The sequence below is a fragment of the Oncorhynchus masou genome, chromosome 19 (genome assembly GCF_036934945.1).
Source record: "Oncorhynchus masou masou isolate Uvic2021 chromosome 19, UVic_Omas_1.1, whole genome shotgun sequence".
Lineage (NCBI taxonomy): Eukaryota > Metazoa > Chordata > Actinopteri > Salmoniformes > Salmonidae > Oncorhynchus > Oncorhynchus masou.
In genome coordinates this window covers 33317439-33340369 of record NC_088230.1, presented here as the reverse complement: position 1 = coordinate 33340369, position 22931 = coordinate 33317439, and the positions used below count along the sequence as shown (strand labels likewise).

The 22931-nt window shown below is 42.5% G+C and overlaps 1 protein-coding gene across 3 annotated transcripts in view; it reads right to left on the bottom strand.

Annotated features, from left to right (window-relative positions):
- kif26aa (kinesin family member 26Aa) overlaps positions 1-22931 on the bottom strand; it is a 167972-nt gene that overhangs the window by 74261 nt on the left and 70780 nt on the right. For all 3 annotated transcript variants that reach the window (XM_064925706.1, XM_064925707.1, XM_064925708.1), the window contains exon 4: positions 15531-15691. In XM_064925706.1, the coding sequence (XP_064781778.1) occupies positions 15531-15691 (161 nt within the window). The remainder of the gene's footprint in view (positions 1-15530; positions 15692-22931) is intronic.

Sequence of the window (22931 nt, the reverse complement as noted above, 5' to 3'; positions counted from 1 at the left end):
ACATGAAAGGCCAGGGAGAAAGAGAAAGGCCAGGGAGAAAGAAGAGAAGGCCAGGGAGAAAGACAGAAAGGCCAGGGAGAAAGAAAGAAAGGCCAGGAGAAAGAGATAAGAAAGAAAGAGGCCAGGGAGAAAGAATTGAAAGGCCAGGGAGAAAGAAAGAAAGGACAGGGAGAAAGACAGAAAGGGGGAGAAAGAAGAAAGGCCAGGGAGAAAGAAAGAAAAAGGAATGCCAGACAGAAAGGCCAGGGAGAAGGAAAGGCCAGGGAAAGAAAGAAAGAAAGGCCAGGGAGAAAGAAAGAAAGGCCAGGGAGAAAGACAGAAAGGCCAGGGAGAAAGAAAGAAAGGCCAGGGAGAAAGAAAGAAAGGCCAGGGAGAAAGACAGAAAGGCCAGGGAGAAAGAAAGAAAGGCCAGGGAGAAAGAGAAAAGACAGAAAGGCCAGGGAGAAAGACAGAAAGGCCAGGGAGAAAGACAGAAAGGCCAGGGAGAAAGAAAGAAAGGCCAGGGAGAAAGACAGAAAGGCCAGGGAGAAAGAAAGAAAGGCCAGGGAGAAAGACAGAAAGGCCAGGGAGAAAGACAGAAAGGCCAGGGAGAAAGACAGAAAGGCCAGGGAGAAAGACAGAAAGGCCAGGGAGAAAAGACAGAAAGGCCAGGGAGAAAGAAAGAAAGGCCAGGGAGAAAGAAAGAGGGAGAAAGACAGAAAGGCCAGGGAGAAAGACAGAAAGGCCAGGGAGAAAGACAGAAAGGCCAGGGAGAAAGACAGAAAGGCCAGGGAGAAAGACAGAAAGGCAGAAAGGCCAGGGAGAAAGACAGAAAGGCCAGGGAGAAAGACAGAAAGGCCAGGGAGAAAGAAAAAGGCCAGGGAGAAAGACAGAAAGGCCAGGGAGAAAGACAGAAAGGCCAGGGAGAAAGACAGAAAGGCCAGGGAGAAAGACAGAAAGGCCAGGGAGAAAGACAGAAAGGCCAGGGAGAAAGACAGAAAGGCCAGGGAGAAAGACAGAAAGGCCAGGGAGAAAGACAGAAAGGCCAGGGAGAAAGACAGAAAGGCCAGGGAGAAAGACAGAAAGGCCAGGGAGAAAGACAGAAAGGCCAGGGAGAAAGACAGAAAGGCCAGGGAGAAAGAAAGAAAGGCCAGGGAGAAAGAATGGAGGCAGTAGGGAGCCCCTTTCTGGCTGGCAGCCAACCGAAAGCTCACTGAATTAAGGCAAATCATTTTCAAACTAACATGATTGCTAAAACCACTCTGGCCTTGCTCGCTCAATGCCTCAAATTCCCAGGGTTAAAGCTCTTTGCCAGCCTAGAATAAATTAAACAGCAAGAGCCTAAAAGGGGAATGTTTAAAGTTGAATAGTATGAAAAAATAACACCAAAATACATTTCTAACAATAATAATGGCAGCAGGTGACAGACGATCTCACATCCTGAATCTCCAGTGAAATGTCAAAGTATTTTATGCCAGCTAGTGGTGGAGGTCTAAGATACAAAACTGATCCAGGATTAGATTAAAGTCATGCTCATCCAGGTTACCTGATAAGAACATGATGTACAGATCTGAGAGATGCACAGTAAGACTGATCAAAGACTGTAAATCTGATCTAGTATCAGTTTATAGCACATTCATGTCATTTGATAAGAATCTGGGGTGCACGTCTGAGATGTAAGGTCTAAAACTGATTTGTGATCAGACTTGCCTCTATCTATCTCTCCCCCATCCTGAACGTATGAAGGTACTTAATGCCCCCTGACATGCCCTGACAGAGGTACCACAAAGTGGCACTAAGCAGACATTGCAGACAGAATTAAGTTCTGAAGTCTGTTCACTGGCTTTTTCTATAGGGGCGTATGGACAGTAAGCAAGCTTCAGTGTGAGTCTGTTCTGCCCATGTCAGACTTGGCTAAATCTCTTTTGTACTGTAACTTGTGAGCCGGGAAAAGGTGACTTAATAGCGTTTTGCGTCATTCAATGTTCTGAGCAAATCTCCCATTGATATCAAGGCATGATTTGTGTGGATTTTCAGGGATGAGCACACATTTCTAAAGTGAATGCTTGCCCTTTAGGACAGAAGTAAGGCAACAAATCAATGTCTAGTTTTCATGTTATTATGACAACAAAAATATTACAAATCTGATCAAATTGAAATGTGGATTTTGTCCACACATTCCCAGGCACAAACACTGCAAACACAACTCCCTTCCATTTACAGTAGATGCAACCTCAGGAGGCTGAAGAAATATGGCTTGTCACCAAAAGTAAGCCGAAGCAAACTTCTACAGATGCCTGGTACGGCAACTGCTCCACCCACAACCGTAAGGCTCTCCAGAGGCTCTCCAGAGGGTAGTGAGGTCTGCACAACGCATCACCGGGGGCAAACTACCTGCCCTCCAGGACACCTACACCATCATCCAGAAGGCGAGGTCAGTACAGGTGCATCAAAGCAGGGACCGAGAGACTGAAAAACAGCTTCTATCTCAAGGCGATCAGACTGTTAAACAGCCACCACTAACATTGAGTGGGTGCTGCCAACATACTGACTCAACTCTAGCCATTTTAATAATGGAAATTGATGGAAAAATGTATCACTAAACACTTTAAACAATGTCACTTAATATAATGTTTACATGCCCTACATTACTCATCTCATATGTATATGTATATACTGTACTCTATATCATCTACTGCATCTTGATATCTTTATGTAATACATGTATCACTAGCCACTTTAAACTATGCCACTTTATGTTACTGTACTCTATACCATCTACTGCATCTTTCCTATGCCGTTCTGTACCATCACTCATTCATATATCTTTATGTACATATTCTTTATATGCACACAAATACACACCCAATAAACACTCTTTCTCTCTCTCATACACACATACACTGACACACACACAATACACACAGCATAGCACAGCACAAACGCACACACGCACACACACCTTTTCCCGGCTCACACACCTCCACTCATAAATCCTATGTGTGTTTGGGCCTTGCGCCCGTGCCTCCTCATACCTTACTGTGGATTATAAAGCTGTTACTGACAGGTGCTCAGCACTCCCCTAGCAGCAGCCAACCAGTGCGATGAATCAAAGCGAGCACTGCCAGTGAAGGCAGAGGGCAGCGTATGTGTGTCCTAGCATGGGTGTGTGGAGAGAGAGAGAGAGAGAGAGAGAGAGAGAGAGAGAGAGAGAGAGAGAGAGAGAGAGAGAGAGAGAGGGGCAATCTGTCCAAGGGCACTCACTTGACAGGGGAAGAGACCCTTGAGGCCCACCACTCTTCATTCCTGTAGCTGAGGCGAAGGGACAAGCAGCAAGTCTCTCACACACTGTAATTAGTGTAGTGTATTCATCACCTCTAACACTATGTTCTACATCCTGAAAAGAGTTTCCTGACAAGGAAAAAGAAGAGACAAAGAGAGGAAGATGACGGGGGATTGAGACAGAGCGAGAGAAAGAGAGGAATACGAGCGAGAGCCGAGGTTAGAGAGAGGGAAAAACACAGCGAGAGGGAGAGAGGGAATGTGAGAGAGGAAATACCAGAGAGTTACATAGAGGTTAGAGAGTGAGGAGGAAGAGGATAGAAGGAGAAATCTTTACATCTGTAATTCATCTTTCCTTCAGCAGGGATGGGGCGACTCAGTGGTGTGTGATTATTTATTTACAGTAGTCTCAATGCTGGGGCTATCAACACAAACAGCCCGAGGGCTGCAGGGTAAAGAAAGGTGTGACTGATTAATCAGTTAGTGCGCAGGCTGGAGAGTGAGAGAGAGAGAACGAGAGAGATGGAAAGAGAGACAGAGAGAGCGAGAGAGGTTCCCATCCACATGCCCTTGTGGGATACCAGTTGTATTGACTATAAAAGGTGTGTCGAGGGAAGGGGTCCTGGGGCACTGCTTTAAAGACTGTTAGACGTTTTTAGACCTCAAAATAATTCAAATGTCAAGATCGGTCCCTGTCCCACGCCAACCAGCTATATGCCCCAAACCAAATGAACGGTAAAGATAGGCACCCAAATTAAATTAGGAAATTAGAAGGTGCATAGTGTGCAAGAGTATGAGCTGTTTATTTGTGTGTGTGTGTGTGTGTGTGTGTGTACTTCATGTTTGCATTAGTCTCGGTGTCTGTTTGAAACACAGTAGTGGTGGTAAGAGACGCTGAGCTGGCTCTGACTGCCCTGTATCTCTGCATACATTAACCTTATTGACCAGCGAGGAGGCTGCCCAGGATGGAATCAGTCAAAGAACAGATGTGGTCAGCCCGCATCGCTGAAAATGACAGGCCACGGCACTGTGCATCCCACTGGCATATTATCAGAAACAACCTCATCCTCCATAGAGATTTGATCTATGAAACGGGACTGAAACCCTGCATATAGATGTTTTTCACAAAGAGATTTTAGGTGGATCGTGTACTGCTTTTTTAGGGGGGGGGTCATATTTTTGGGGAGCCAATGAAAGCATAATTTTCTATCAAAATTGAATATTCCTTTCTAATTAATGCTAGTGTTCCTCAACAATTATAATTCTCAACCTCTTGTGTCCAAGGTCCACAATTATCTCAATGGTAGTACCAAGTCTACATCCAGCAAATAGTCAGGTTTTTATTGTGTAGTATAGAAAGCGCTTTCTGGTCCTTCAAGACACAGAGATTGCGATGAGCAAATTATAGCTGACAGAATGTCTATCCACCATGACTAACCTAACTACAGTGTAGCTTATTCCAACCTGTTAACCAATCACGAACCAAGCCTACCCTATTGACATGGCGATCAGCAAATCTGTGCAGGTGTCCAAGACACCAAGAGTCACTTACTTCCAGCAAACAGCTTGAAAGCTCATTTTGATTGTACAGTGTGTAGAAATACATGAGGGGATATCGTGGCGTCGTGGCACACAAACATTAATACCATAATCCTATGAAACAAAGCATTAGCCCATTATGCAAATGATATGAGACAGACAAGAAGATTGAGCCGCGTTTCATTTGGTTCAGCTGCCCACCTCTGGGGCAATTATGCTGGATTTGTAAGTACTGTATTGTTGAATGCACAAGGCTCAATGCAGTGTGAATGTGGAATAGCAACTGCCCCTCTCAAGGTCATCCCTGGGGTCTAGGAGAGCACCCGACCTCAACACTTTGGAGTGGACCTCCAAAGCAAGTTGCCATGGCAGCAGGGTTGTATTTTAGAAACAAATTAAGGGGGATGGAGGATGAAGGATGGAGGATGAAGAAGGGAGTGAAGTGGGTCTGTGGGATGGATTGTGAAAATTGGGGCTCTTCACTTTCGTCTATAGTAGGTGACTGGTTTATTGCTATTTGAAATCCATTGAAATTTTTTCAGGAAGGGCTGAATTAAACTGTAGTATATTGTATACATTTTTTGTCAGGTTGCTTACACTGGACATAAGAAGTGTCAACCACATTATGGTCAACAAACAACCCATTCTACTTTCAGTTGCATCCCTGGTCATTTTCATATTGTAAATGCTAAGCCACCGCTCCTTAAAATATTTCAGACTGATTCACCCCTGAACCTGTTGACTTCCCTCTGAGACTGTCCAGTCGCGTGGTGGAATCGAAACCCCAGGACCCAAGCAGTGTTGTGACAGTCGTCCTCCCACTTGCCGGGTTGGAGCTGGCAGTGTGGTAAAACAAGTCGTGCTAGGAAGGAGTACTCACGCTGGCATTGTCAAAACAGGACATGTGGAGGCTGTCCCTGTGGAGGCTGCCCATGTAGAGTCTGTCCATGTGGACACTGCCCATGTGGAGGCTGCCCATGTAGAGGCTGCCCATGTGGAGGCTGCCCATGTAGAGGCTGCCCATGTGGAGGCTGCCCATGTAGAGGCTGTCCATGTGGATGCTGTCCATGTGGATGCTGCCCATGTAGAGGCTGCCCATGTGGAGGCGGCCCATGTAGAGGCTGCCCATGTAGAGGCTGCCCATGTAGAGGCTGCCCATGTAGAGGCTGCCCATGTAGAGGCTGCCCATGTGGACGCTGCCCATGTAGAGGCTGTCCATGTGGACGCTGTCCATGTGGACGCTGCCCATGTAGAGGCTGGCCATGTAGAGGCTGCCCATGTGGAGGCTGCCCATGTAGAGGCTGCCCATGTAGAGGCTGCCCATGTGGAGGCTGCCCATGTAGAGGCTGCCCATGTAGAGGCTGCCCATGTAGAGACTGCCCATGTAGAGTCTGTCTATGTAGAGGCTGCCCATGTGGAGGGGGCCCATGTAGAATCTGTCCATGTAGAGTCTGCCCATGTGGAGGCTGCCCATGTAGAGTCTGCCCATGTAGAGTCTGCCCATGTAGAGTCTGCTCATGTAGAGTCTGCTCATGTGGAGGCTGCCCATGTAGAGAATGTCCATGTAGAGGCTGCCCATGTAGAGTCTGTCCATGTAGAGTCTGCCCATGTAGAGACTGCCCATGTAGAGTCTGCCCATGTGGAGACTGCCCATGTGGAGGCTGTCCATGGGGTCCTACAGCAGAGCAGCCATTCTCTTTAGGTCTATGTGTCAATGACAAATGCTTTTTCTCATGATTTGCTGCACTGAGAAAAAATTCAACTACGATATAGTCAGATATACACTCACCAGACAGTTTATTATGTACACCACCCAGTTCACGAAAATGAGTCAAGTGGCCGTGGCTTGATATATAAAGCAGGCAGACAGGCATCGAGTCATTCAGTTACTGTTCGATTGAACGTTAGAATGGGCAAAACGAGTGACCTAAGAGACTTGGTATGCTTGTCGGTGCCAGCTGAGCCGGATCCACTATCTCATAAATGGCCGCCCTCCTGGGCAAGAACGGTGCGTCAAGCGAAAAACATTCAGTCAGTGGCAGTCCTGCGGGCGAAAGCAGCTTGTTAATGAGAGAGGGCTAAGGAGAATTGTGGAAGCTAAAAGGCGTAACACAAACAGACAAATAACAGCACAGTACAACAGTGGTGTGCAGAAAGGCATCTCGGAACGCACAATTCTTCGATCTTTGCCACGGACGGCCTATTGCATCAGACAACCACACCAGGTTCCATTCCTATCAGCTAAAAACAAGACGTAGTGGCTCCAGTGGGCACGTGACAACCAACACTGGACAATTGACAATTGACAAAACAATGCCTGGAACATGACAGTGAGTTCCATTTACTTTGAGTGGCCTGGTCAGTCCCCAGACCTCAACCCAATACAGTATCTTTGGGATAAGATGGAACAGGCTGTTCGCAGCATGAATGTACCACCATCCAATCTGTAGCAACTGCGGGATGCCATTGCATCAGCATGGACCCACGTCCCTGTGGAACGTTTACGACACCTTGTAGAATGCCCCTAGGAATTACAGATGTTCTGTGGGCAAGGGGGGTGGTCTGACCCAGTACTAGAAGGGTGTACCTAATAAACTGTCCGGTGAGTGTATGTCCATATAGAACTCCCTTAAGCTGAATTCCCATTCTTCGAAATGCACCGAAATCCATCAAGATGTGCGCTATAGCACACACAGTGCATAAACCAGTTGGATGCGTCCGAGTTCTTGCCTATGTATAATGCGCCAGCTACTGTATCTCCAATAAGTCAGTGTGTGTCAGATAGGTATATGATCTATCTGTTTCGGATGATCCATCCCTCGCAGGACGGTTCACTCCCAGGCATTTGCCCTGGCATGGCTCTCAAAATCTGCTCGGCAGTGCAAAAATCCAATCTGCTGGGAGAGAGAGGTTTTATGACTGTAATGGTAATCTAACCTTCAAAGATTTACAGATAAAAGGAGAGTGGCTCTCTCTCTCTCTCTCTCTCTCTCTCTCTCTCTCTCTCTCGTTCTCTGTGTCTTTAGAAAAGGCTGCCCGGGATGACTTTGATGTGATCGTAGGTTTAATACTTAAGGCTCTCTGTCTCTCGCCTGGTGATTTCTGAAGGGCTTTTCCTTTGGTATGTGCTGTAACGTTTTAAGGGTGGAGGGGCTTTGAGAGACAGCACTGGTGATGGAAAGCACTTTCTAGAAATTCTCTGTGAAGCGGCTTCTGTGTGCTTTGCGGCATTGTATATCTGTGTTGTTAATGTCACTCGTATGTCATGCTATTTTCCCGCACAGACCTTTTTCCTCCTAAAATCTATTATCCTAACAATTTTCCACTGTAGCTTTACTCTGTAGCTTTACTCTGTAGTTTTACTCTGGCTTTCAAAGCACTTAAAAGTAGAAATCATTTTGAGTGCTCTCATCTATGAAAAGCACTTTCCTCCATCCACCTCTGTAGTATTTATCCTATTCACATCATGATATTGTGCAAAATGTTTCTCATACCGCATACTCCTATCATACCAACTGTCCATTTCAGTTTCCACCTGGTTATATGGGATGTTACACATACCCCCATTGGTTATATAACCTAACATATAGGTTCTATAACCTAACCTGCGCCATATAGGTTCTATAACCTAACCTATATAAACCATATAGGTTCTATAACCTAAACCTATATAAACCATATAGGTTCTATAACCTAAACACCTACACCATAAAGGTTCTATAATCTAACCTACACCATATAGGTTCTATAACCTAACCTGCACCATATAGGTTCTATAACCTAACCTGCACCATATAGGTTCTATAACCTAACCTGCACCATATAGGTTCTATAACCTAACCTGCACCATATAGGTTCTATAACCTAACCTATATAAACCATATAGGTTATATAACCTAAACCTATATAAACCATATAGGTTCTATAACCTAAACCTACACCATAAAGGTTCTATAATCTAACCTACACCATATAGGTTCTATAACCTAACCTATATAAACCATATAGTTTCTATAACCTAAACCTATATAAATCATATAGGTTCTATAACCTAAACCTACACAATAAAGGTTCTATAACCTAACCTGCACCATATAGGTTCTATAACCTAACCTGCACCATATAGGTTCTATAACCTAAACCTACACCATAAAGGTTCTATAACCTAACCTGCACCATATAGGTTCTATAACCTAACCTGCACCATATAGGTTCTATAACCTAAACCTACACCATAAAGGTTCTATAACCTAACCTGCACCATATAGGTTCTATAACCTAACCTATATAAACATATAGGTTCTATAACCTAACCTATATAAACCATATAGGTTCTATAACCTAACCTGCACCATATAGGTTCTATAACCTAACCTGCACCATATAGGTTCTATAACCTAAACCTGCACCATATAGGTTCTATAACCTAACCTATATAAACCATATAGGTTCTATAACCTAACCTGCACCATAAAGGTTCTATAACCTAACCTGCACCATATAGGTTCTATAACCTAACCTGCACCATATAGGTTCTATAACCTAACCTGCACCATATAGGTTCTATAACCTAAACCTGCACCATATAGGTTCTATAACCTAACCTGCACCATATAGGTTCTATAACCTAACCTGCACCATAAAGGTTCTATAACCTAACCTATATAAACCATATAGGTTCTATAACCTAACCTGCACCATATAGGTTCTATAACCTAACCTGCACCATATAGGTTCTATAACCTAACCTGCACCATATAGGTTCTATAACCTAACCTGCACCATATAGGTTCTATAACCTAACCTGCACCATATAGGTTCTATAACCTAACCTGCACCATAAAGGTTCTATAACCTACCCTATATAAACCATATAGGTTCTATAACCTAACCTGCACCATAAAGGTTCTATAACCTAACCTGCACCATATAGGTTCTATAACCTAACCTGCACCATATAGGTTCTATAACCTAACCTGCACCATATAGGTTCTATAACCTAACCTGCACCATATAGGTTCTATAACCTAACCTGCACCATATAGGTTCTATAACCTAACCTACACCATATAGGTTCTATAACCTAACCTGCACCATATAGGTTCTATAACCTAACCTGCACCATATAGGTTCTATAACCTAACCTGCACCATATAGGTTCTATAACCTAACCTATATAAACCATATAGGTTCTATAACCTAACCTGCACCATATAGGTTCTATAACCTAACCTGCACCATATAGGTTCTATAACCTAACCTGCACCATATAGGTTCTATAACCTAACCTATATAAACCATATAGGTTCTATAACCTAACCTGCACCATATAGGTTCTATAACCTAACCTGCACCATATAGGTTCTATAACCTAACCTGCACCATAAAGGTTCTATAACCTAACCTGCACCATATAGGTTCTATAACCTAACCTGCACCATATTGGTTCTATAACCTAACCTGCACCATATAGGTTCTATAACCTAACCTGCACCATATAGGTTCTATAACCTAACCTGCACCATATAGGTTCTATAACCTAACCTGCACCATATAGGTTCTATAACCTAACCTATATAAACCATATAGGTTCTATAACCTAAACCTACACCATAAAGGTTCTATAACCGAACCTGCACCATATAGGTTCTATAACCGAACCTGCACCATATAGGTTCTATAACCTAACCTGCACCATATAGGTTCTATAACCTAACCTGCACCATATAGGTTCTATAACCTAACCTGCACCATATAGGTTCTATAACCTAACCTGCACCATATAGGTTCTATAACCTAACCTGCACCATATAGGTTCTATAACCTAACCTGCACCATATAGGTTCTATAACCTAACCTGCACCATATAGGTTCTATAACCTAACCTGCACCATATAGGTTCTATAACCTAACCTGCACCATATAGGTTCTATAACCTAACCTGCACCATAAAGGTTCTATAACCTAACCTGCACCATATAGGTTCTATAACCTAACCTATATAAACCATATAGGTTCTATAACCTAAACCTACACCATAAAGGTTCTATAACCTAAGCTGCACCATATAGGTTCTATAACCTAACCTATATAAACCATATAGGTTCTATAACCTAACCTGCACCATATAGGTTCTATAACCTAACCTGCACCATATAGGTTCTATAACCTAACCTGCACCATATAGGTTCTATAACCTAACCTGCACCATATAGGTTCTATAACCTAACCTGCACCATAAAGGTTCTATAACCTAACCTGCACCATATAGGTTCTATAACCTAACCTATATAAACCATATAGGTTCTATAACCTAACCTGCACCATAAAGGTTCTATAACCTAACATGCACCATATAGGTTCTATAACCTAACCTGCACCATAAAGGTTCTATAACCTAACCTGCACCATATAGGTTCTATAACCTAACCTATATAAACCATATAGGTTCTATAACCTAAACCTACACCATAAAGGTTCTATAACCTAAGCTGCACCATATAGGTTCTATAACCTAACCTATATAAACCATATAGGTTCTATAACCGAACCTGCACCATATAGGTTCTATAACTTAACCTATATAAACCATATAGGTTCTATAACCGAAACCTACACCATAAAGGTTCTATAACCGAACCTGCACCATATAGGTTCTATAGCCGAACCTGCACCATATAGGTTCTATAACCTAACCTGCACCATATAGGTTCTATAACCTAACCTGCACCATATAGGTTCTATAACCTAACCTGCACCATATAGGTTCTATAACCTAACGTGCACCATATAGGTTCTATAACCTAACCTGCACCATAAAGGTTCTATAACCTAACCTGCACCATATAGGTTCTATAACCTAACCTATATAAACCATATAGGTTCTATAACCTAAACCTACACCATAAAGGTTCTATAACCTAAGCTGCACCATATAGGTTCTATAACCTAACCTATATAAACCATATAGGTTCTATAACCTAATCTATATAAACCATATAGGTTCTATAACCTAACCTATATAAACCATATAGGTTCTATAACCTAACCTGCACCATATAGGTTCTATAACCTAACCTGCACCATATAGGTTCTATAACCTAACCTATATAAACCATATAGGTTCTATAACCTAACCTATATAAACCATATAGGTTCTCTTGTTCCTCCTTTCATTGGATTTCGTTGAAAGAATATAGAGCCCATATACACGCACTCACAACCAGCACACGCATGTACACACATGCACGCAGACACTCACACACACACACACACACACACACACACACACACACACACACACACACACACACACACTCACACACACACACACACGCACAGAATCCAGAGTAGTGGTATTGTGAAGGGCGTCAGTTCAGCCTTCTCCCCTTCTCCTCCATGCTTGTTGTTGACCTTTCAGTAGAGAATGCCTGGCCTACTTGCTGAAATAGATCCTATCTGATCATCTGGCCACCTGCTGAAATGGTGTCGAAGTGGTCTTTGCGTGGGCAGGTTCTACTCTTTCTTTGAAGTGGTAGGCTACTTTGAACTAGAGCTTTGGCTGATGGGAAATATAGAACGATAAGATCACGACTACAGCTGACTGTACAGCCTAATACATCCAGGCCTACAAGAAACTAGGGGAATACATATTTATGATTTATGTAGTTCGATTTTGTCCTGCTATTGTTGTCTGTCTAACTCAAATCCAACATCAATTTCAGTTTCCAATGAAAATCGGAGTCAAAATACAGACAGACACAGTTGCAATTTTTAGAACTGGAAAAAGAGTGTGGAGGCATTGTCAAAGTCCCAAATTGCACACTATTCCCTACATAGTGGACCAGAGCCCTGTGGGCCCTTGTCAAAAGTAGTGCACTATATAGGGAATAGGTTGCCATTAGCTACGCATATTTGTCAGACACAAACTAGCAACTCTATATTAATCCCTGAGACAAAGATTCATGACAAGTGTGTCAATCTCACCCGGATGACAATAGCAGTCCAACAAATAAAGACTGTAGCATATGAGTGAACGTTACGTTTGACATTTGAGGTATGTTCTCTTACACCAGATAAAGATTATTATTTCACAGTGCTGGGAGAAAATATTCTCAGTGTCAAAGTGTGAAATCTTTCTCAATAAGTTTCCTTGGTTCGCTCAGGTATTTACTTTGTCTCTGTCTTCTCTCTGTCTTCTTACCTTTCTTTCTGGATGCACTCTAAACAACCTCCAAATACTACAACGTAGGAAGTTAACCTAGTCAGCATGTAGACTGCTCAATCTTCATTCTGGACAGAAAAGTTCATTTTAGGTTGTTATGCTTTTAGTTTCCAATGTCGTGTTCCATCTGCATCATCATTTCCATAGGCTGTCGAATAGTAGCTAATGTGTGAAAATGATATATAAATGACTTATCTCCCCACTCCAAGTGACTAACCCAGGCATCCATCACTGGCATCTTCGGCTAGGGCTACAAGCAATACTGGCAATATCTATGGATTGCCAGCAACGACAGAGTATTTTGGTAGCCTGGGAAAAGGCTCAGAGATTTTGACACGAACACTACTGGAGGGCTGAATAAATAGTGGGGCAGACTGTATCCTGCCTTCCCCTTGGAAGTGGAGAAGGAGACTAAGGCTTAGATTTAATCTGCACCGAGGAAGATCTGCGTTATAGCGCGATTGGCATTTAAAGATTTAGTATATAGATTTAGTATATTTAGTATATAGTATATAGCCTTAAAACAACCAGATGGGGGGAGGGAATGTGTTGAGTCTCTGGTCATGTAACTGGTTTTAGGAAACTCGGCGTATGTCGAACATCACTACGTTATAGGAGAGGCATTTGAAAGTAAAGTAAAGTATTCTTTTATCAAAATGATTTTTGGGGGCAGAAATGCCTTCTGGAACATGTGAACTTTCCTGTGTTTATAACAAACTTGTATTCTATCCGTAAATACCAGTAAAACTGTTAAATTACAAGCCTAGTTGGTTGAGCCACGGAAAAGACAGGGACTTTCCTGCTAGCCATGATTTGCTGAGATAATGGATGGTCTGGACGGAGCTTCTGTCTGTAACGTGAGCTGCTCATTATGTGTTGATAGTCATTTCTACTGCACCGTTTTTAAAGATATAACGTTAGTCATCAAGAACTATTTATTTTTTATTTATTTTTATTTCACCTTTATTTAACCAGGTAGGCTAGTTAAGAACAAGTTCTCATTTGCAACTGTGACCTGGCCAAAAGTTTTGCTACATTTCTCAACAACATTGAGGCCCTGAATTTAGCAGACTCTATCGACAGATCAGTTGGAATGCATACGCCACGGTCAGTGTGAACCAATGTGAACCAATGTGACTTGACACAACACTGGCCAAACAAAACAGAGTTAAATAGTTCCAGCTACCTGCAGATTCATACTACAGCTATGACAATTTTGTATTGGTAGTAGTGTGAGTTGGGATTATTTCGGTTCATTGTTTAGCTCGCCAGCTATCTAGCTACATGTCTAAACAAGACTCTACATGTCTAAACAAGAGAGATGATCACATGACCCATCAAGATAGCCAGTTATGTCTGGGGGTGGTTACAACCATCTATTGTATTTAATTAACATGTGTACATGTCTAGACAATTGTGACCCATCCACTTAGCAAGATGTGGCTGGGGGGTTGATTATAGCATTTCCTTCACATGACCATTCAATTTAGACAAGTGTGTCTGGGTAAGGGTCATCTAATAATGATCAAATATTTATATCTGTACACTTTCTGTTTTTGATATTTCTACTACGCAAGTAATCATTTCATTGTACTGTTTACACCTTCTGTATCCTGTGCATGTGACAAATACATGTAGAATTGATTTGATATAGTGTGTGTTTACCAGAGACATTAATGTGAAGAATAACATGACCTCCACCAAAGACAGATTAGGATTTAGGCCAAGGACTATATAACATGGATTTTTATCTGGAGTTTGTCCTTATTGTAGGCTACTACTTTTACCACTTCTAGTCTTGAAATATTTGGTTGTTTACTAAACTACTCACTCTGTTTAGCACATGGCCTCTCATGTGAATCCTTAAAGAGGTGGGTGGGGCTAAGGCATAAGAGGGTGTGAACAATGCTGAATGGATGTAGACAAAGAAGAGGTCTCCAGCAGGAATACCAAAATATTCAAGTGCCATTTTCTCAAAAGTGGGGATACAAGTTTATCAGCTTTCGAGGCAGAATTACTTTCCCATTGTTTCTCAACAGCAGTGTTTGATATACCATTTTCTAGCTCCGAGTCTCTACTTTAATCCAATGTAAAAATCAGAATTTCAAATTTTGCTACATAAGACCGAATCGAGGCTGTTGGTCACATGTGCCCTATTGGATGGGTCCAATCCAAGACAAAGGTGGATATAACCATTATTTGTATGATGTGTAGCAGGTTTGGGGTCAATTCGAGTTGATGGCAGTCAATTTAGGAAGTGGTTTAAATTTAAATATGTAAAAACTCTTCAATTGAATGAGTCATTGAAAATATATGCCATTTTTTTTATTATTGAATTGAAATTTCAGTTCACTTCCTGAATTGACTGCCCTGATATGTGGAAAGAGGCAGCAGTTTCAAAGTGGATTGCGTCATCGATCAAGCCACAAGTTCACAAGTCTCTGAAATCTACATATGCATATATCACCCACAGGGCTCTTTAGGGTAAAGTATGGCTTTGACTTACCTGATGAAGAACGAGGCTGCAGCGGAGGGTGTGTGGCTGGTTTGGGTGGGGGTGGGCTGGGGCTGGGGTACGGTAGGAGTGATGGTGGCATAGTCGTAGATGGGGCTCCCAGGGGCAATGGGCATGTAGTTCCTGTATGGGTCAGGAGCCAAGCCCTGCGTCTGGACAGGGAGAGAAGAGGGAGGGGGTGGGTGGGGAGAGAGAGATGGAGAGAGAGACATGAGCATCACCCAATGTGACAAAAAATATATAAAAATTCTGCATCCAACTTCAATGTGTATGACCATGACTTACTTTCAACAAACCAAAACATTTAGTGAAGTAAAAACCAAACATTGCAAGATAATTGCATATTTTCAAAAAACTAAACAAATTGCATAATATGCTCTCACAGGTCAGAGAAGCCTGTTGGGGAACTCAGTTGAGCGACTGCTTTGGTTGATGTGGCTCCTGCATTTGTGAGCAGGATTACTAAAAAGCTTAGGGAAAACACATCACGCAGGCCACTCCATAGCAGGAAATGACCTGTGTAACAATGCTACCGTTCGTTGACCCTCCATTTGCTGCAGCTGCAGGTTGGTAATCTTGGTCCTTTACTCTCACTGCTAGCTAGTTATTAGCTTATTAGATTTGGTCATTAGCTTTGGTCATTAGCTTTGGCCTGATTACCGACTCACACTGTGCTACAATATGGTTAGCGTTGAAAAACTGATAGAGTCCCATCCATTATCACTTGTTCTAATCATCTGTGACTAAAATATGCGATGACATAGGATATGTAATTCAACCAGATTGACGTGCAATATGAGAATGACTGAACTTTTGAGTGTTGGACAAAACACAGCAGTCATTTGTATGCCATTTGATTTAACAGAGATAAACCACTTGTGCCAATCATCTCATAGGCTACTGTATGTTCACAAGTCAACGCAGCCCTTCCCACAATCTCCATTTGGCCTTGTTCTTTCAAATGAGCCAGATGCATCTTTTAATGTGCTGTCTGCTTTCTGGTGACGCCTGTTGTTGGGGATGTGACATTTTTCTTTTTCTCTTTCTGTTTCATTTTTGTCTTTTAATTTCTCTCTCTCTCTCTCTCTCTCATCCCTATAGTCTATAAGGAAATGAAGAAACTGGGGCAGGCATCCTCTCTGTACTCATCACAGTGGATTACCGTGGCGATGTCTGCGGAGTGCCGACATTTGGCGGGGAGTCCATTATTCAGTTCTTTGACTGCGGCGTTGGCGCGGCAGCTAACAGGATTACAGAGACGCACGCCGTTTGCCCCTCCACGGAAGCGCCGCCACACAGAGAGAGGACGGAAGTAGTCAACAACAAAAAGCTGCCACACTGACACAGCCAAGACGCCCCCAGCTGCCACATTGTCACAGATGCCCCCTTATTGCTCTTAAAGTGATTCTAGGTCTCTGAGTAAAAGAAGGGCCAGTACCTGGTAGTTGTACATGTAAAATGTATGTTAATACAGGCAACTATAATTGTTGATGGCGAGCAATTTGATCTACTGCAGGGGTTGGCAACAGGCGGCCAGCGGACCAATTACCGGCCCCGGAGTGATTTCTTTTGGCCCCCCAAAGTGACATTTTTGACTGTACAATGAGTTTGATTCAGGAAACTGTTCCCAAGTATTCCCATGAATAACAAAAGAGACGTGGTCGTGTCTCAATGTAATAAAGGAACTAAATGATTGTTATTATCAAATACAATCTCTTTTTCGGGCTTAGTTGTGGTCAATTTGCAGTGTACAAATTATTATCATAGTGTGTTCTACCGAACCACCTTCTCTGACAAAAATCGGCCCGTGGCTGAACCTAGTTGCCTACCCCTGATCTACTGCTTTTCTGTTGGCAGTAACAGAGAAATTGACTCAAACATAACAGTGGTCAGGGAATCATCATTTCTCACAGGTCAAGTTCTATTTTCTTTAAAATCCTAATGAAAATAACAGTATTTTGGGGGTGTTCTTCCTAACAAACAGGGTCTTCCCCCAATCTATATTTAGTATTTACATTGAGATAATTTATATAATTAAATACCTTATGAAAAAGGTAGAGCAAGCTGTTATTTCTTTGTTAATCTTTGTTACATCATCATCATCACCCCCCCCCAATCACCCTCCCCTCAATCATCCCCCACAATCACCCCCCACAAAGACTGCAAACATACGTATCTATATGGTTGTTGAAGCATGTCTACAGTACAAACAACAACAGTATTCGTTTGGTAACTTGTTTATCCACCCCAGGGGTAAACCATCTGCCGACTACACCTGATAGCAGTGCTATTTATATAACCCCTAACAGGAGCGCACTAGTCTGACAGACACATGTGACCATGGAAAGAGGCACCTTCGGTATGGCTTCAAAGGTGCCCTTCGTGACACACTTGCGTTTTAATCATCTCCAGGGTGCCACTCATAGATGCTGTAGCACGTTATTTTCTCATTCTATAGCATGGCAGTTTGAGTGAGCGTACCTGTACGTGACACGCGTGTGCTTAAACTACATATAAGATAATGGCAACAAGTAACCCAGATGCATTACGCTTCACTATTTTTGTTTCCGAGCTTCAATGGAAGTCACAGTGAATAAGCCACGAGGAGGAATGTTGCAACTTGGAAGTCGGACCCAAATGGCTGATGGGTAGATAACGAGCTGTAGATTGTAGAATAATGTTGTCTCTTCCTCGCAGTGGAACAGATTACAGAGATCCAGAATCACTCAAACACCCACATCCCACTGTACACGACTGTATATATTACCAAAAACTCCTCTCACACATCCTTATAATAATTCAAATGTAGAGGCTGGCCATCAGAGCAGTAGCCTATTAATGGCCAGCAGGAGATCTACATTTGGGTCTAAATTGGAGGTCCATATTTTTATGATGTAACGGCTAGGTTATGGTGTTAGGGTAAGGCGGTGGGTGTGAAGAGCCGGGGTGGCTGGGATGTTACCGGGGTGGCTGGGATGTTACCGGGGTGGCTGGGATGTTACCGGGGTGGCTGGGATGTTACCGGGGTGGCTGAGGTGTAACCAGAGTCTGACAAATCCATACAGTACTGACCCTTTGCACCTCGAGGAACTAAAAGCATTAAGTCAAGTCACATGACTTAATGAATTATGGAACTGGGTCATATACGGTGCTATGGCGGCTGTTTGGCCTTGTGGTTCACCCATTAGTCAATTCTACATTTTTTTCAGCTCAGAATATATCATTTTACGAGACTAGTATCTTTTCAGTGAGCGTGCTTTGCTATAATTCCTTGTTGTTAGTGTATGAGGTTTGAGATTTGTAGTTTTAGCATTCATAAGTAGAAAATGTTTCTCTCTTTTTTCCATTCTCTTCTTATTCTCTTTCTCTCTCACTCCTTCCCTACCCCTGGGAGGTTGTTGTCCAACAGGGTTGGAGAATAACCGATTATATGTAAGATATATTTTTAAACGATGACTGTAATCTGTTACGTTAGCAGCAAACATATTGCAATCAGATTACATATACTTTTGAAAAACTAAATGATTACTTTGAAGTTTACTTTTAAATTCAGAAAGGATGTTTGCGATATAATCTTTGACAATTTTCAGTTTTTCTCAATGACGTTCAAATCAACATTGAAAAAAGGAGCAAGTTTAAGTTTGTTACACCTGAGTGAGTCTGACCACAAGTCAGAGACCACTATGATGTCAGAGACCACTATGATGTCAAAGACCACTATGATGTCAGAGACCACTATGATGTCAAAGACCACTATGATGTCAGAGACCACTATGATGTCAGAGACCACTATGATGTCAGAGACCACTATGATGTCAGAGACCACTATGATGACACACCAAATGTGTTTGATGGATCGTGGGAAAAGAGCAGGTATAGGCTTTTGTAGACTAAAGTCCAAGCCATGTCTTCCAATGGTGCGACTACTGTCATCATCCAAAGATGATCCAACTTTAATTAACGCTTGGAGGTCAGGATGACAGCAGTGGTGTCGTCTACGGCGATACAGATATCACTTATTATTGATATCTACATAGAGCATTGGTGTGAATCACACTGCTGCTCTCTCATTTAACTATTTGTGCCTTACGGATTGTGGTTGTTGTGGATGGCTAAATGTTTATTTGAACCCAATAATGTTTGAATTCAAGAAGTTTAAGCTGCCTGTCAATCATTGTTTTTGAAACCAGTGGACAGTCAGTGAAAAATGTGCTCTAGCAGCAGCTGCATAGTGTGGACCCAGCCTATGGAACAAAAGTGAGGCTTTTATTGCTCAATCTAATTCATGCTGATTTAAAAAATATATATATCCATAGGCCTAATGGACACATGCTCAAACTCACACACTGTTGATAGACTTAAAGGGGCAATCTGTAGTTTTATCCATTTTTGGACTTACAAATTATATATATATATCCATTGATTCTTGAAGAATATAACTTGTAAATGCCTCATGAGCTTAGTTCAATTGTAAATGTAACAAACACTGTATAGCCTCATAACATGGTTAAAACAATAATTTGATATCATGAATGATCAGTCCTTGCATCCATAGCTCTGTCTATTAATCAGAGAGGGGTTACATTATTCCAGGCCCATCCCTCAGTTTTTAATAAAACCGAGGCGGGGTGACATTTTGTAATTGTTTCATCTGTGGATTTGCCCTTTTAAAGAGCTGCATATTATCAAGATATCAAAGTGTCACTAACAAAAAGGTAAACAATAGGCCCATAGAAAATGCAGCATGTGGCATTCATTTTTCACTTTACTAGTGCTCAAAGCTTGCCATTCCATGAGCGTAACATATTTTTCGACTCGAATCAATGAGCCCATTCAGTCCTCCATGACAACAAAATCATAAACAACAGAGTAGGGCTGTCTTATAAATCCTTAGTTTTGGGGTTATGATCAGGTTAAACAATTTTGTTTATCTATAATTCCACATTTCCGAATCCTATTCTTGAAGATCAAGGGGTATAACATATTGGAATGACTGGAATTGTGATAGACTTTGGTTTTTAATGTAAAGATAAATTGAATCGTATTATTATATGTAGTAGAAAGCAATGGGTTAGAAGAAGCCTACATAACCAACCCATAAAGTAAAATGTAACATCCATATATGGCCAGCTATGTAAACTTTAACATTGATTTATCCAGTAGATGTTGTTCAATTGGTAACATACATTTTTGTCTTCTTCTAATGCTTCTTAAGGGGAAAGTCATCTAAAAGTATCTGAATGTAATCAGATTACGTTACTGTGTTTGCGTAATCCTAAAGTTATGTTACCGACTACAATTTTGGAAGGGTAACTAGTAACTGTAACGGATTACATTTAGAAAGTAACCTACCCAACCCTGAAGGTGTGCAATATTGGCACGGCTGTTCCAGAGCAGACCCAGGTACTGATGACAGCGGGAAGGTCACTCTGGGCACCAAGAAACGCTTAAAAAATGCTCGCGAAATGTGATGCCTATGGGACTAATTGAGAGGGAGGAACCCTACAGTGTGCCTGCCATTTGGGTTGGCTCAAAGTGACCTGTTGGTGATTTGAAGCAGAAAGCGAAACAACTGTTTTTGTCGATCAAACCTTTCACAGTTTGTGAGGCTGTTTGTCTGCACCTGGTTTTCAACATTGTGCAAAAAAATACATCTTTGATCGGCAATTCACCCTCTTGATCCTTTTCTGCTTGTCAACTAAGTCTGATAAAAAACCCAGGTGTAGGCTACAAAATAGAAATTAAACTAATAATATAGCTTGCTTTGTTGGTATGTGTCTAGTCCTTCTCTGTTCCCAGTAATCAAACATTTTAGTCTTAGTAAATTCAATGTTTAGTGAATGGAACAATTTCCTTGATGGAAAATGCTTATATTCGTCTAATAATTCTCCAATATCTGTCTGTATATTTCAGCATGGTACACTGAAATGACTACAGACCCTTCTCTGAATCCTCATCTATGATCGTGTCCTTCATAATCAGAGCCCAGTCCAAAATGGGGGAAGGCAGTGAAGCGTGAGGTGTGCCCACTCCTCCACTCAACCCAAGCCAAGCCTCCCAGATGGATGTCAGACGTGCTTATTCACCTCAGGTGAGAACCAGGCCCCATCTGTCAGCACAGAGAGGAGGGAGGCATGATCCTGGCTTCCTTTTCCTTTGTGTTCTCTTCCATTTGTCCTTCCCTTGTTTCTCTCAGTCTCAACATAAACCAACACCTTTGCCTCTCCTCTGAGAATTTGGTGAGTCACTTTTCTGGTAGGGGCAGCATTCGAAGGCTGCAGACGGCATTGAACCGTCTGGCTCGGCCAAATAGGGTGGTGTCTCCTTAGAGCGTTACTGACACGTCTCCTTGTCCCCAGTGCCCTCGCCTACCTCCTCCCTAATTAAATCAAGTACCCATCTTTCATTCTTAGGCCTCCCAAATCCTATGGCTTCTGTAGTGTTCTGAGTTATTTTGCTTGAAATGGGAGGAGAACATTTTGAAATGAACAGCCCACACACAGAGCATACAGAGTATACACCCTTCTAGTACCGGGTCGGATCCCCTTTGCCTCAAGAACAGCCGGAATTCTTCGGGGCATTCTATAAGGTGTCGGAAATGTTCCACAGGGATGTTGGTCCATGCTGAAGCGATGGTATCATGCAGTTGATACAGATTGGATGGCGGTACATTCATGCTGCGAACAGCCTGTTCCATCTCATCCCAAAGATGCTCTATTGGGTGGAGGTCTTGGGACTGACCAGGTCACTCAGGTAAACTGAGCTCGCTGTTATGTTCCATGCAATGTTTTTCCACTCTTCTTCTTGCTTGTTGTTTTTAGCTGATAGGAGTGGAACCGGGTGTGGTCGCCTGCTGCAGTAGCCCTTCCGTGACAAGGATGGACGAGTTGTGCATTCAGAGATGCCGTGCTCACACCACTGTTGTACGGCGCCGTTATATATCTGTTTGTGGCCCGCCTGTTAGCTTGCACGATTCTTGCCATTCTCCTTCGACCTCTCTCATCAACGAGCTGTTTTGGCTCAAAGGGTCACCGCTGGCTGGATATTTTGTGTTTGTTGCACCATTCTCGGTAAACCCTAGACACTGTCCTGGGTGAAAAGCCCAGGAGGACGGACGTTTCTGAGATACTGGAACCGGCACGCCTGGCAACGGCAATTATACCACTGTCAAAGTCACAATTTACGGATTTTGCCCATTCTAACACTTAATAGAACAGTAACTGAATGTCTTGATGCCTGCCTGCCTGCTTTATATAGCAAGCCACGGCCACTTGACTCACTGTCTGTAGGAGCGATCCATTTTCATGAAAGAGTTGTGTACCTAAAAACTGTCTGGTGAGTGTAGATCATTACACACACACACACACACACACACACACACACACACACACA